The following is a 14,865-nucleotide window of genomic DNA, read 5'->3' on the forward strand; positions in this document are numbered from 1 at the left end:
CATCCTGTCTGTTTGCTGCTTGCACATGCCAGCTCGATAAAACTCCTTTGTTTTCCCCTGTCTTCAGAACGGGCACATCCTGGATGTGGGAAAATGCCGCTCTCGGTCGGAAAACCGAGTAAACACGAAAAGAGAATAGGCCGGATTTACGGTAGTTCCTAAATCCTCAGTGTTTGGAAACAACTGCTGTTTATTTGACCCAAACATTCATATACACACAGACAAATACCCACGCAGGAAGGCACTGGCTCTTGAGGATTAGGAAACCGGTTTTCCAGTCTCATCCGATTCCACTTAACAGAGGGGCTCTGTCTCACACATTTAGCGTTTCCATCACAAACACATTAACACACTGAGGCATGCATGTGTTTGTGGACGGTGCGGTTGGGGTGCTACTAAAACATTAAAACACAGTTCATTACCCATAAAATGAACAGTGGCTTTTAATTCGCAACGTTTGATCACATCAAAAGCTTTCCTTGTTTGCTTCGGTTGTTTTTCTCGAGTTACGCAACCTCGTAACTCAAGGGTCGTTCGCTCAATCACAGTCCATAGATTGACGTACAAGGTCACGTACGTCAAGAGTCTGCGGTCACAACAACACAGACCCACGCAAACACCACAGAAACCCCGACCTCATCTCTCATGGTTATTTTATTCCCGAACAGTGCAAACACAAGTATAAAAGATCTCGATATGAAATTTACATTCACATAGAACCATCGCAATAAATACATTGCAACCCCAAAAATAGCACAAATATTACAAATCGTCAATAAAATACTCTTTTTGTTTACTCTACAATATATTTAATACGTACAATAATTTTGACCCGTATCAAATAGGAAAATATCTAATCAACATGAAAATCTATTCTATGGTTTTACTGTGCACACTTTATGCATTAAAGTTAGTAATACATCATGAATGTTCATAACAGTTGTAAGTTAGGCCACTGTAGTCAAAATAGATAATATTAAGCCATATTAAATAGAACCATTAAGCTGTTTGGCTACATTTGTTGGATAGAATCTGAAATAGTATGTGATACGATAAGCATTTTGGCATTTGGCATTCATATTGGTTAAATAAAAAAATCTACAGATGTGAATGTCAGATGTGCAATTTACATAAATACGTTATAACTTCATCATTTTGTTCATGTGGGAAATGAATGCTAAATATATTTAGAAACAAAGCGTTCTCGAATATGCAGTTTTACGAAAAAATTGAAATAAGAAAGAGGCCATTTGTGAGAGCCAAATGTGGTTCGGTCAGTCCATATGAGAGTAAAGCTCAAAAGAAAACCAAGTGCACACAAAGTTGTGCTATAAAAGAAGACGGTTTGATATGTCGGTTGGCACATATTCAAATACACGTTCTCTATCAGACCCTGGATTAAAAGGCAGTCACTTTAAGAGCTTGACAAAGGCGCCAATGCTACAAAACTCCCAGAAAGCTTTTCCCTAATGTCTCACAGCACCACGCATGGAACAGGTAAGCGGATAAGCCATCAAGAAAGACGATGATTCAAAAATGGCCCTTCGTATGATCAAGGCCATTCAGGCTCATGCGGTGCTACTGAAGCGTGTTTCGCAACATTTCTTCACCCTTAGTTTTTGCAGTAGGCATGCATTAGAAACACAAATCGGTTATTAAACAGAGCTGACGTGACAGAGTTACGGCATGCTGAGAGGGACATGCAGAACGGCATGCTTGAAGCCAAACTTCACTCCCTAGGCATCATGGGAAATCTATCAAAGATACAGTAATAGCACACAAAGTAAATGAAAAGGAGAACTCATATTCTTTTATTCAAAATGAGAGCAAGACGTCTGCATGCTCTTGAACCGAGACGTTCAGATAGCCGAACCTCAGACCTACAGAGCACATGACACATCCAGCACTAAAATATCATGCATGTTCAATTGCGTATTAAAGATTGTTGCAAGCACAGTGAGAGATGTTTCCATTAATAGGAGATTCTGAAAGCGCCACTTAGAAACCAAAATATTTGAAGTAGAGAACAAATGCCCAGCTTGGTTTTCTATTCAGGAATTCGATCACATACTGGAAGCCGATGATAATAAAATCCTGCACTGCCACTCAGCTTTGATTGTGCTGGCCTGCATTACAGTTCTTGAGCGATTATGACAATATTTTTCATTCCTGACAGTTTATTAAACATTGTACTAATGTGGGATTAGTTCATGTCGTCATGTTATTACTGGATAGGAAAGTCCAGACGTGAAAAAGAGCAGTTGCAAGCGATCACACAAGTTTTCTCCAAAGCCCGGTGCGTACACACACACATCACCTACAGGAAAACTTTGCTTATTCGACCCACGCATAGATAAACATTTACCCACGTCACAGACTCTACTGACTTTCTGTAAATGATTACAAAACAGGATAGTGTTTTCTGTAATAATAAATCATTTTGGTATCTGATTCAGCGTCAGTGTAAATGTTTAGTATTTTTGGCAGTCTCTCTCTATCGCCCATGGATGAACGGTTCAAAATTGAAACGCTGGAAATTCCATTTGTAACCGTGTCTTTGTAAACAATTGATTCAAAACAAATCTCAATATGAGTAACCCTTTTTTTCAAAAACCCAACACAACCTTCTGCTCAACATTTCTTGATCTCGCAACCCGCAAACTCACGTACAAAATACAGCGCTGTTTAAAATCTACATGTTTGGTCCTCACTGCCCATAGTATTCATTGCCGTGGCATCTCTTGACATTTTCAGATAACACACACACGTTAGGTATGTGCCTCCTCGGCTGGTGTGAAGCTGCCTTGCAGTAGATCGCATGCTCCGGTGTAGGAGACCCTGATATCCTATTGGTCTGGGGAAGACTCATTGAAACACACACGCATACATGCGCACACAAAAACACATACATGCTTATTATAAACTTGCGGTCTCTACATGGCACATTTGAGTTGTCTCTCCTCACTCCACCAGTGGAAAGACAGAGACCTCACACATCTCTTCTGCTCTTTTTTTAATCCCAGTGCTCTTTCTTGTTTTCTCTTATTAATCTAGCTCCCTTCATTCTCTCTCCGTGCACCTGATTTACTAAAGGATTGGTCACCGAAGAACCAATCTCCATGGCGATCACACCTCCATCTCCACGTCGACGGACACGGAGGGCAGGTAAAGAATGCTGTTGTTTGAAGTTGTGCTAACGTGCCCCAGGGTGTTACTTTTAACCCCGTAAGTGCTGACGGTCTGCGTCGACCCCAGGTTCGTCCGGATGCAGGGGCTCGAGCCGTGCTCTAGGCTCTTGGATTGCGTGTGGCGTGTGCTTTGTGAGGCTCGGCCCTCCAGAAAGTAAGTGAGCATCTGACCTTTGCCCTTGACGCTGACCTGGCCACGACATATGAAGCGATAATGATCACAGAGTACACGGAAGACGTCCTCGGTCACCTAGAATCAGAAAAAAATATTACATATGAAAATTCAGTAAAAAAAGGATCTGAAAAGAAAAAATATAAATAATAAAAAAAACTGTCAATGTCAATGCGTTAATGCATGGGTTTCATTTTTTCCAGATAAATGCGTTTAAAAAATGTGTCCATTTGTTTTGTCATCCTTTGTCTAGCGTTACATTATATAATCAAACTCTTTTTCATGTACAGTAAGGGCTATTCAACCAAACAGTTGCTTTGACACGTTCGGTGTAGATAGACACCTTCTAGCTGTGGGACGCGGCTAAACGCAACGTGACAGCGGTCCTGTCTGGTGTATACACTGCGTCAGTGAATCTCTGTCAGAATTTGTCAGACAACGCACCAGTATTACGTTCTCTTTTGTGCTTGAATGAACAAAACCACACAAGATTATGCCAGAAAGCCCATTTTGTCTAGCATTTTCGCCAGCACGGACTAAAACGTGTTCAATAAAATCTCAAATGAATGCAAGGAGTTGTAAAAATGAGAGGCATCAGATCTGCATAGAGAGACGGCTCCTGAATGGGCCGCATTCTTTGCATTCTTTGCTGCTTTGACTCCTGTCACTGTTACACTTAGAATTGAGCATTAAAGACTGTTAAGTGTTTTAGAACTCAATTCTTTAGAATTCAATATCTGTATATTGAATGTTAGACATGACAGTTCTCAATTATACTGGTGAATGGCTATGATTAATGATAAAATAAATAAAAAAATCTTTTTAATAGAGACATCAGTTGCTGTAGTAATATCAGAATGTTGCCGCTGATTCGTAAAAAATGCTGTTGTTTCTACATTAATTTGGAGATTTAATGTGAAATTATTAGAATGTAAAACTATGTTTAAAAATATTCATGTAATGTGTGATTAATCGCGATTTATCACAGGAAAAATGTGTGATTAATCAGATTCATTTTTTAATCGATTGACAGCATTAAAAAACACAATTATGTTAAGAGTTAATCTATTATTAATTATTTAAAAGATTCAAATGTTGTGTATTTTGACAGTATTTACACTTATTTTAATCTCTGAAACAATATATAATATACAACATGGCAGCATTAATAGTTTCTTTTTTATTTGATATCACTTATGTAGTATCTTAGGTGAAAACATTGTAAACAGTCTTTAGAGACATACAAATGCCGACATCTGTAGAAACACAAGTGTGTGAGTTTGTTGTACCTGTATCTTGCCCTGAACTCCAGTGCTGTCCATTCTGCTCGCAACGTTTACTGTGTTGCCCCAGATGTCATACTGAGGTCTGCGAGCTCCAATAACCCCGGCAACCACAGGACCCACATTAATACCTGATGAACGAATCAATGAATCGCATAAAGTCATTTATAACGCATATAACTATACTTGAAATGTATTATGTAACTTCCATGTGAAACTGAATAAAATATGTTGAACTGGATTGTGAAAAACTAAAATTAATATTCTCAAACATGATCATTTTTATTCGGACAGGAAAGATAACTGTACCATAGTAACACCCTAGCAACCCCCAAAAACACCCTAGGATTTATCACATTGCTTTGGAAAACAAAGAGGGTAAAGAACCATTAATTTCTAAAATTGTAGAAATAAAACAAATATAAAAAACAAATGTAAAAATAAAAAACTTTGCATTAAAAATGATTAAGAAAAACATTGTCTTGAGTGAACATAATTATTGTATAAAAGGTGAAATTGGGTCAAGTCCACTTGTTCCGCACATGCTCAGTGCGTTTGCACATATCTCTTGTTTGTGTAACTGTACATGTCTAATACGCAATCTGACCCTGTACAAGACGTCATACTCAGGACATCCTATAGAACATACGGACACGGGATGTCCGGCACAATGTGCGCGCTTTTCCTCCGCTCGTACATAAACACATGCGCATGCTCGCCCACACAAACCCCCCGATGACAGCTTCCTATTGCAAGATCACTCACCAACTCGAAGCACAAAGTCATTGTAGGACTGATAGTTGATCGCGTCCAGGACGTCAAACATTTCGATGGCGAAATCAGCAACTGTGCACAGGTGTGCGGAAATGGAGTTCTTTACCTATTCAAGTGTAGCAGAGATCAAACGGAAAGACAGATTATTAAATCATCAGCACTTCAACACTCGACAAGTTGATAAGGAACATTATACTGTTTCATATTTATGTGAAGCTTGACTTTGCTGACAACTGCAAGTGAACCACAGTAGCCAGTTGTTATGTTGTTCCAAACACATGGGAGATGTTTTGCTTCTCTTTTCCATACAACAAGGGCACAAAAGATAATAGATTACCTTGATATTAAGGGTAGAAATGTGACGCTCAATATGTCAGGAAGTCCCGCCTTCTAGTAAAAAGTGCCAATCGCCAATCAATAAAGACTGATGATTCTCCGTGGGAGGGATTCTTATGAGGTGCTTGGCAACCTGTTTGCATGCGCAATAGCTGAAGCGATCTCGAACAAATGTTTTCAGCGCAATTTGAGCTTACAAATTCTTAATTCTTACATTTTTCTTTTGTTCCTGCGTTAACTTAAGTTATGGTACAGTTGGCGTCAAGTTTATTTGTTGGAAATGTTGTTTTATTGTACTTTTAGAGAAAGGCCATCTTACCCTATTCAAGCAGATATGACTTAAGTTTCGTATGACTAACATATAGAAACATAACTTTCGTATAACAGCTGCCTGGAGGCGTTGGAAACATGACTGATGAGTGCGTAGACTTCCCTAAACAGACTTTAAAATGGCCAGGCAATAATAAAGGTCTGCCAATAATTTCAAACGTTAATCATTTTATTTTAAAGCAGACCCTTGCAAAAATAGGATTTTCTTCAATGGAACCGAGAAGCTTGGGCATTCATCAAAACCTCTTCTTTTGTGTGTTAGGAAAGAACATCACATACGTTTGGAGTAACATGAGGACAAGTATATGTTTTGGGTATCTTTGTAACTTATGTCACCTTTCTGCACTAATATTAATTAAAGGCAAACCCAAAAAAGAAAATTCATTCATTATTTACTCCCAAAACGTATGACTTTCTTTCGTCTGCAGAACAGAAGGTTGGCAACCAAAGAGCATTAGCCCTATTGACTTCCATTATATGGACTCAAAACCACTGAGGCACTTCTCAAAATATCGTCTTTTGTGCTCCACCGAAGAAAGAGTCATATACAGGTTTCAACGACATAAATGAATGTAAATAAATACATTGACAGAATTTTCACTTTAACCTGTGATGTGTGTTTGCTATTAATACTGCTTTCATGGGAGCCAACTTCCAAGTCATCTGTGTTTTGGAACAGAGCATCTGTGTACCTTGGATCCTGTAGTTGGCACGAGTCCGACTGCAGCCATGTACGTGCTGCCGATAGTTTTGATCTTCTCAATATCTTTGTAACATTCCTTATCCATCAGCTGCCACGGGAGAAAAAGAGAGAAATGATAAAGAAATAAATGAGGCCCAGAGTAGGATTAAGGTAACTTGCACGCTGAGCCAAAACATACATTTCTCAGGTTGAAAAACAAGACATACTTACCGCATCAAAGTCGGCGATGATCTCGTTGAGCAGCCGGAGGCATTCCACACCCATGTTGTTTCCATCCAGTTCAATGTAGAAGTCATTAAAGTTCGGAATGGAGGCGAACAGGACGCCCACCTGAGAATAAGACTGATAATACAGGTCCTGGAAGAGTAAAAGAGAAGAAAGAGTCGTGAGACCCTTGGGGGATGATACCGCTGATCAAGGCGAAGCTGAATTCGTAACGGTTGTCAGCTCGTGGGCTACGTATCTAGGCAAGTCTATCTTAGTTATACACGTGACATGCAAAAAACTAACATTACTGCTGACTTCCATTATATAGACGCAATTTCTCATTTCTCAAAATATCTTCTTTTGTTTACTACAGAAGAAAGGGACATACAGTATACAGGTTTTGAATGACATTAGGGTGAATAAATGATGAAAGAGTTTTTATTTTTGAGTTAACTATCCCTTTAATAGACAGTATGTGGTCAGACCTCTTGTCTCAGAATATTGTAGAATGTATGGATGTCTTCCTGTTTTTTTCATTTACATGATCATACATAGATTGGCACCACATGGGGGAACCCTTGAGCAAAAGTTCTATAGTGTTATATGTATGCAAAAGCAAATCATTACAGAGGTCATTTACATATAAGAGCAAGACACCTTCACTAAAGTTATTAAAGCATTGAATTATGCATTAGATGCATAAAACAAAAGTGTGAAATTGGGACAATTATGGGTACACTACAAATGCACACTACTACAAATGCACACTACAAATAAAAGGTTATCCAAGTGTCTTTCAAAACCATAACTGTACTTGAGTCAATTTTAGAATACAAATAAATAATATCTATTGCAGTTATTCAAACATTTAGGATGTGGTGTATACATACATGCAGATACAATTATTAAAATCCTTACTATTTAAAGTGTTTCGAAACAATATTATTGCATTTCTTTGAGTTTTGGCAAGTAATCATCTCATATTTTTGTTCTATAATTTCGTCTTCCTAAATCAACAAAATGAATGACCAAACTTTGCACACAACTGATTTAAATGTTTTAAACATACCATTCACGCAAGCATGCTGTATCAGAGATTCATATTTCACCCACAAAGTGTTTTAGTTTAATAAAATACAATTATTGATATTATTGGTTGAACCGTTTGTTAAGTGGTCGTAATTTGTCATTGACCCACTTAAACATGATGACGGTATTAAACAAATACGACAAAATAAGATAATAACAAATTAGGGTGCTATATTATAATATTTTGTGAACTTTTCTCCAGATTTGTACTTCCCCGTGGCACTGTTTACTAAATGATTCCACTCTCGGAAGAGGAGGCTTGCTTCAGTATTCAGGATGTCTGATTACATCAATTCCTGAGACGGATCTTGGGCAGGAAAAGATGCAAGCAGCATGTGTTGAACATGGAGCAAAAATAAAACGTACAGCATGAACTGTGGAGCATCTGTGTGATCGTATTCATCCTATTTAAGTTCTCACAATGCAGCTTGGCAGCGAGATCACAAAAGCGACTGAGACGGCGAGGCTGAGCATTTACACTACACACAATGCAATCTCATTCACATGATCAAAACATACAGTATCATCAAAGCATATGTACTGACCTCTCACCTCATCAACAGCTGGATCACAACAACATTGCCGTGAAGTGGTGACTTTGGGTATTACAACAGCCATAATCGTTATTATTAGACCACACCAATTTAAAATGGACACTGTTTGCAACTTTGTATACTTAAAAAAGTTTTAAGTATTCTACATAAAACATGCTTTAATTTTTTACATTTTCAGCTGACGAAACCAAGTCTGTGGGGGGAAATCAAATTCAGAAAACCCACTGTAATCTTTATTACTTGATCTCACCGTGAATTTAATGTTTCACTTTGTGGACAGCTTGTGGACATTGTGAATGCCGCGTCATGTGGTCATTAAGCCACTTAAGGTTTTTGCCAGAATGTTGTGAGTTACAGTATAAATGAAATCTGACCATGTTTCTTGGGTTAGACAGCAGGAAGTGTTGAGCTACATGTGCAGGCAGCAGGTTAAACAGAATCCTCTTATTGTCCAACTTCACTCTCTCCATATCATCTCTATCCTCCTCAGCCTAAAACACACACACGCAAATACACAATTTAATAATGACTGAACTGTTGCAGCGAGATAATAAACATTTAGCAATAAGTTTAAACTGTAGAATTTAGAGGGTGTGATTTTTCATGTCAAAATAACCACTAGAGGTCGCTGTTATCCCTGAAATGACTGCCGCTGCTAATGTTTATGCGTGGGGCAGATTCCATTGACTTGGAATGGAATTGTGTCCACAGCACAGTTGACTTTGTTTATTGTCTTCCAAACTTACAAACAAAGTCATGACTCATCTTGCACTAGATAAAGTTTTATCCACTCAAATGCTAGAACAAGTGTCATGCTTCTTGGCTGACTTATATAAACATTTCTAGCTACTTAAAATAAAATGCACCCCAAAAAATGATTTGTTAGCATTTTTGGTTGCTTTCCAATACAAAAATCTAAGCATTTTTAAATTGACTGGAAAAGCGAAGTGACCTAAATATTGACTTAAATTACATTAAATTTAAGAGTTCATGCAAAAAAGCAGGCTAAAATATCTCCGTCAATGGGCTGAGAAAATCTACTTGAATTCAGAAATTAATAAAGAGAATATTTCTGCATGAATTCACTTAATAATTTTTTGAAAGCAATTATTTTCTTCCTAATTTTACCATTTCTAGAATGTACTGCAAAACAACATTTTCATCCATCTTTATTTTTGTGCAGTAATACCTTTGATACATCCCACTACTGTACAGTACAGCTACTGTTGTATTTGTAACTAAAAGCGTTGTGCAATGAGCGTACAAAACTTTATGAATGACAAACTGAGATCTGTGCTGGGTTTTCTGCCGAGTTCTGCACGTAGCCTCTGTGGGCTTAAAATCTCATGCATTTATCTGAAGACTCATTCATTCATGTACACACGAGCACTCACTTGAGTGGCCCAGAGGTAGTCCAGTCTTAGTTTTAGATCCAGTTGTCTGCAGTGGAGCGCCAGAGCACCAGAAAACAACAGCATAGCCAGAACCGGGTCGTAGCCATGTGCGTGGAAGAATCCACCGCTGCATATAACACAAGCATGCACACACATATATGAAACTCCAGATTATAAGCAGATGAAAAAAATGAATTTACTATAACCTTTGTGTTTAGTTCCACTCACCCCATGGCCTCTCGATAGCCACTGGTCTCCATGACGACAGTGTGGAGGATGTTGAGAAGGAGAAGCAGGAGGATCTTGGGTAGCGATGATACGCGCAGGTACAGGGCCACAGAAAGCGATGCCATCACACATGATAAAAATACATAAGGAGTGTATTTACACACTCTGGTGCCCACGGTGGTCCCGTTAACTTTGACGTCTGTCACCATGGAGACATTGGAATTCCCCTCTAATGACCACGGCACGCACCCCGCCTGTGTAGAGACGGTAGCACATTGACATTTAGAATTTTACAAATACATTTAAATCAGTGAAAGCAAGTATGATATTTTTCTCATTGAATTGTTAATAATGTAGTTTGTAATACATGCATCTTTTAATATTGTAATCGTGTTGATAATATATTTTACTATTGTCAACACTAGGGCTGTCACAGTGATTGATTTTTACTACATAGTTATCATCGCCGAAATAATAAGTGATAATTATATTATTGTGATATCTATTGTTTTTTGAGCTATCAGTCAAATTCATTTTTAATTTAGATTCATTAACCAAAAAATATTTCTCTTTTTTGGTTAATGAATCATCCAAAATTTGAGATTTTGTGGATATTGGTTATTGTGGTTCTTAAGGCAAATTGTTAAATGGGTGCAAAACAACCACCTATGTTAAAGAAATCATATTTGCCAATGGATTCAAAACAATTTGAAAAAAAAGATTATCTGAATGAGGTTTAAGCTTAAATGACGTTTATTTTTCTTACCCCATTTGGCTTGGCAGATTTTTATTTTAGTATTTAGCATTATTTACAGTTTATTTCGCTGTGTAAAGAATACACATTTATCCACAAATTCACCTAAACTAAGATACAGTAGCAAAAGGGATGAATTATTGTCATTCAGATCTGATTTCGAGGAGTTAAAATAACAATGAAATTCAAAGAAATTCACAGGAGGTACTGAGACACGCTATGATGATTAGAACTAACAATGTCTAGAATGCAGCTCTACGTAAAACTGAATATTGCGTAATATTTTTTATATTCCCCCCACTGACACCCCCTTCACTTTTTTCTCCAGTAAACACACACTCACCACACACCCCTGGGTCACGGAGTACATAAGCAGCACCAGAAACCCACACAGAACCGTTCTGATCTGCAGGGTGAGACAGTCAGGAGAGCACTAAAGAGACAGAGATAAAGAGCACGGAATGAGCAGTATGATATCAGTAAAGTGCAGAGAGTATAGATACAAAACAAATGTGATCAACAGCTCTCTCAACACAACGCATGAAGCCTGGGTTTGCTAGGAAGATGTTATGGATTGTTACAAGTGTGTTTTCTAGAGTCTCTTTCTCAATGGTATCTAGGGTGTTGTGGTTGGCTGCAGGGGCATTGTAATGTAGTTGGAACGGTGTGCGGGTCGATTGTAAGAGTGTTGTATGCGGTTGCTAGAGCATTTTAAATTGTTGCCAGGGCGTTGTTATGTGGTGCTAAGGGGTTCTATTTGATTGCAATGCAGTTGCTATGTGGTGGTTAGGGTCTTCTGGCTGTTTACTGGGTGGCTTCTATGGTATTCTCTAATCTCGACTGTGTCCAGGGTGTTGGGGATGGTTGCCAGGGCATGATAATGTGGTTTCTAGGGAGTGCTGGGCACATTTAATGCATTATTTTTTGTTGCTATGTCCTTACCAGGGCCTTTTGAGTAGTTTCTAGTGTGTGCTGGGTGGTTGTTAGCGCATTACTTTATGGGTGCTGCTATATGGTTGGTTGTGAAGGCATCGTAAGGTGGTTGCTAAGGTGTGCTGGGTGTTTTAGCGCTTTTATATGGTTGCTAGGGTGTTTTAGATGGTTATTGCGGCAATAAGTATCAGCAATAATATTAGCATGCTTTCCTTTGCAAGCACAAGTAAATGAATGTTGGGAATTGTTAAATGAATCAACCAAAGCTAAAGGTTTGCAAACGCCCTCGCTGCCATGACGCCTATGCTCTCACTGCTAAATAAAGCTAAGAACAGAAAAGAATGGCTTTAATATCACATTCAGTGTGAGTGTGTGTTTAATTGCGTGTTACCTGCACATGAGTGATGTAAAGGTACATCGCACTTGCCATGTGAAAGCACAGGCACAAAACCAGCAGAATTATAACCAGAAGACCTCTACAGTAAGAGAGAGAGAGAGAGAGAGAGAGAGAGAGACAGAGAAAAAGAGAGAGAGAGATGTTATATGATAATAATTATGCAGAGTGTGTATTGTGCACAACAGTGACCTGACAAATAAAGATACATTGTGTGTGTTCTGTGCTACATGTTGGTGAGGCAGGTATTGTGTGTCTTTGGTGATTTACGTACTGTGGAATGATGAGAAAATAGACGACTGTGAAAAATGAAGTGAGGATGAGGGAGATAACCACAGCGCTGATGAAGGCGTCATCATACACTTGCTGATACTGTGTGAGAGAAAGAGGCAGACAGAGACAATTTGAAAGATCATAGCAATTATTCAATCAGTTGATAAACACGTGAATGAGTGTCTACATACAATGTTCAACATCAATGGACGATTCGGTCATCTCCCATTATTCACTAGTCATTTCCGCTTGTCATTCAATTTGTGTGGGGGCCATGATGGAAGTGCAAATGACAATCAAAATACGATTTGTCTTGCTTAGGCTTTATAAATAATATAAAGTATTATTACACTGATAATATAAATAAAGATTAAACAAAAATGTTATATGAATATAGTGGAGTTTTGGAAAACAAAACATTATACATAAAAGGCCTTTGAAAAGTACCATAAACAAATAATTTATGGTAAAGTTTAAATTGCTAAAGTGATAGTTCACTCATAAATGAAGACTCTGTCATTGTTTACCTGTATTCACCCACTTGTCATTTCAAATATGTAGGACTTTATTTTCCCCGCAAAACACAAAAGAATGAAGAATGTAGAAAACCAGCACCCATTCGCTTATTCTTACAATAGAAGTGAATTGATCCCTTTAAGTTTTCAATTATTAATGTAAATATAACAAATAGAAAGACTCTGTTTTATTAAACATCAACCCCTAAGACATACAATTGTCTCTCTTAGGTGTCGCACGGAACGCTGGTTTGTGTCATTTCAACACAGCCTGTGAGAGATTTGTGCGTCAGCTTCATTAGAGTATAAAAACCAGCATCCCCCTCTTCACAAGAGCCAGATGCAATGTCATTATACTCCCACAGAGAGCAGGGAAAACCACCGCGCTCCTGCACGCATGAGCCTGTGTGAGAGAGAGACAGAGCCGGAGAGATGCTGCGCGTGTGACAGATATTCCCAAATCATTACTGTTGCCCCCATTCTGTTAGGGTGGGCGGACATCTCACATGAATCGGCGATTGGAGGGATCGGAGACCGAGAGAGAAAGAGAACTAGTGAGAAAAGAAAGAGAGAGATGAGGGAGAGAGAGGAGGTTGAAAGTGAGGAGACAGGAGTCACGAAGCACAACAGAGCAATGCGGGGGACGAGGAACTCTTCATTCCATCACTCTTGCATTTCGCCAAGTCATTACTGCTACAAGGAGGAGGCTGGGGTTAGTCGTCACACTTTCTAAAAGTCAGTTTTTCTCCAGACAAGTTTAAAATGCAGTCCAAAAACATGTTATTTGAACACATATTGACCAACTGTATGAACGTTGTCACATTATATGGTGCAAGTTGTCTCAATGGATAAGCTTATTGTGGGCTTTTTTATCATTAATGTCACGGCACAAAAGTGTTATGCACAAAAATATAAAATCAAACAAGATATGTATCGAATTTTAGTTTAAATTAAAGAATTTATTTATAAAAAAAATCTAAATGACTGCTAGACCACATGAAACCCTTATGGTTGTGTCCGTGTGACAACTAGCCCCAGTCCCTCTTGTATACCCATAATCCACCTGAGTGTGTATGTGTGTACCTACTCTCTGCTCTTTCTCTCTGTTCTTGTAGGTGAGGGTAATGAAGTTCAGGTCCGCTGTCTCGGACTCAGTCTGACGGGCTTCTATAAGACGGCCAATGTAACGGTTCACTCTGGTTCCAGGTGAGTTCTGCACCATGCCTGCCGAAAATGAGGTGCGATTGCGTAGCTTCTCGGAAGCTGTCCGCAGCGCCCGTCTCTGGAAACCCATTGAAAAAAGAAGTGAGCACTTCCAGTATACCACATTACAAACACTGACACACTGTACCTTTTGCTTTGTCCACAGTCAATGACTATATTTAAAGAATCTGTCTTCATTGACTCCCTCTCATGTTATTTCAAATCTGTATACATTTCTTTGTTCTGATGAACACAGAGAAAGATATTTGGAAGAATGCTTATAACCATAATGTTCTTGGCTACCATAGTATTTATGGTGCTTCAAAAATGATATTTTGAAGAATCTACAAACAGTTCTTTTGACTACCATCGTCATTTTTCCTACTATGCTAGTCAATGGTGGCCAAGAACTGTTTGGTTACGAGCATTCATCCAAATATCTTTCTGCGTTCATCGGATCAAGAAATGTATACCGTTTTGGAACAACTCGAGGGTGAGTAAATGATGACAGAATTTTTATATTTGGGTGTTTGGG

At 38.6% G+C, this 14,865-nt stretch overlaps 1 protein-coding gene across 2 annotated transcripts in view; it reads right to left on the reverse strand.

Annotated features, from left to right (window-relative positions):
- Positions 1-638: 638 nt before the first annotated feature.
- The window catches only part of adcy1a (adenylate cyclase 1a), a gene marked incomplete at its 5' end in the record, with an annotated part of 34,547 nt that continues 20,320 nt past the window's right edge, over positions 639-14,865 (reverse strand). The window contains 12 exons of one of the 2 annotated variants that reach the window (XM_079475515.1): positions 639-3,438; positions 4,650-4,774; positions 5,409-5,523; positions 6,776-6,874; positions 6,997-7,143; positions 9,011-9,127; positions 10,031-10,157; positions 10,259-10,512; positions 11,356-11,445; positions 12,337-12,421; positions 12,614-12,711; positions 14,215-14,409. In XM_079475515.1, the coding sequence (XP_079331641.1) occupies positions 3,127-3,438; positions 4,650-4,774; positions 5,409-5,523; positions 6,776-6,874; positions 6,997-7,143; positions 9,011-9,127; positions 10,031-10,157; positions 10,259-10,512; positions 11,356-11,445; positions 12,337-12,421; positions 12,614-12,711; positions 14,215-14,409 (1,764 nt within the window). In that variant the 3' untranslated portion in view covers positions 639-3,126. The remainder of the gene's footprint in view (positions 3,439-4,649; positions 4,775-5,408; positions 5,524-6,775; positions 6,875-6,996; positions 7,144-9,010; positions 9,128-10,030; positions 10,158-10,258; positions 10,513-11,355; positions 11,446-12,336; positions 12,422-12,613; positions 12,712-14,214; positions 14,410-14,865) is intronic. The other variant, XM_079475516.1, reaches the window with a different exon arrangement.

Source organism: Barbatula barbatula (genome assembly GCF_947034865.1).
Source record: "Barbatula barbatula genome assembly, chromosome: 15".
Taxonomy (NCBI): domain Eukaryota; kingdom Metazoa; phylum Chordata; class Actinopteri; order Cypriniformes; family Nemacheilidae; genus Barbatula; species Barbatula barbatula.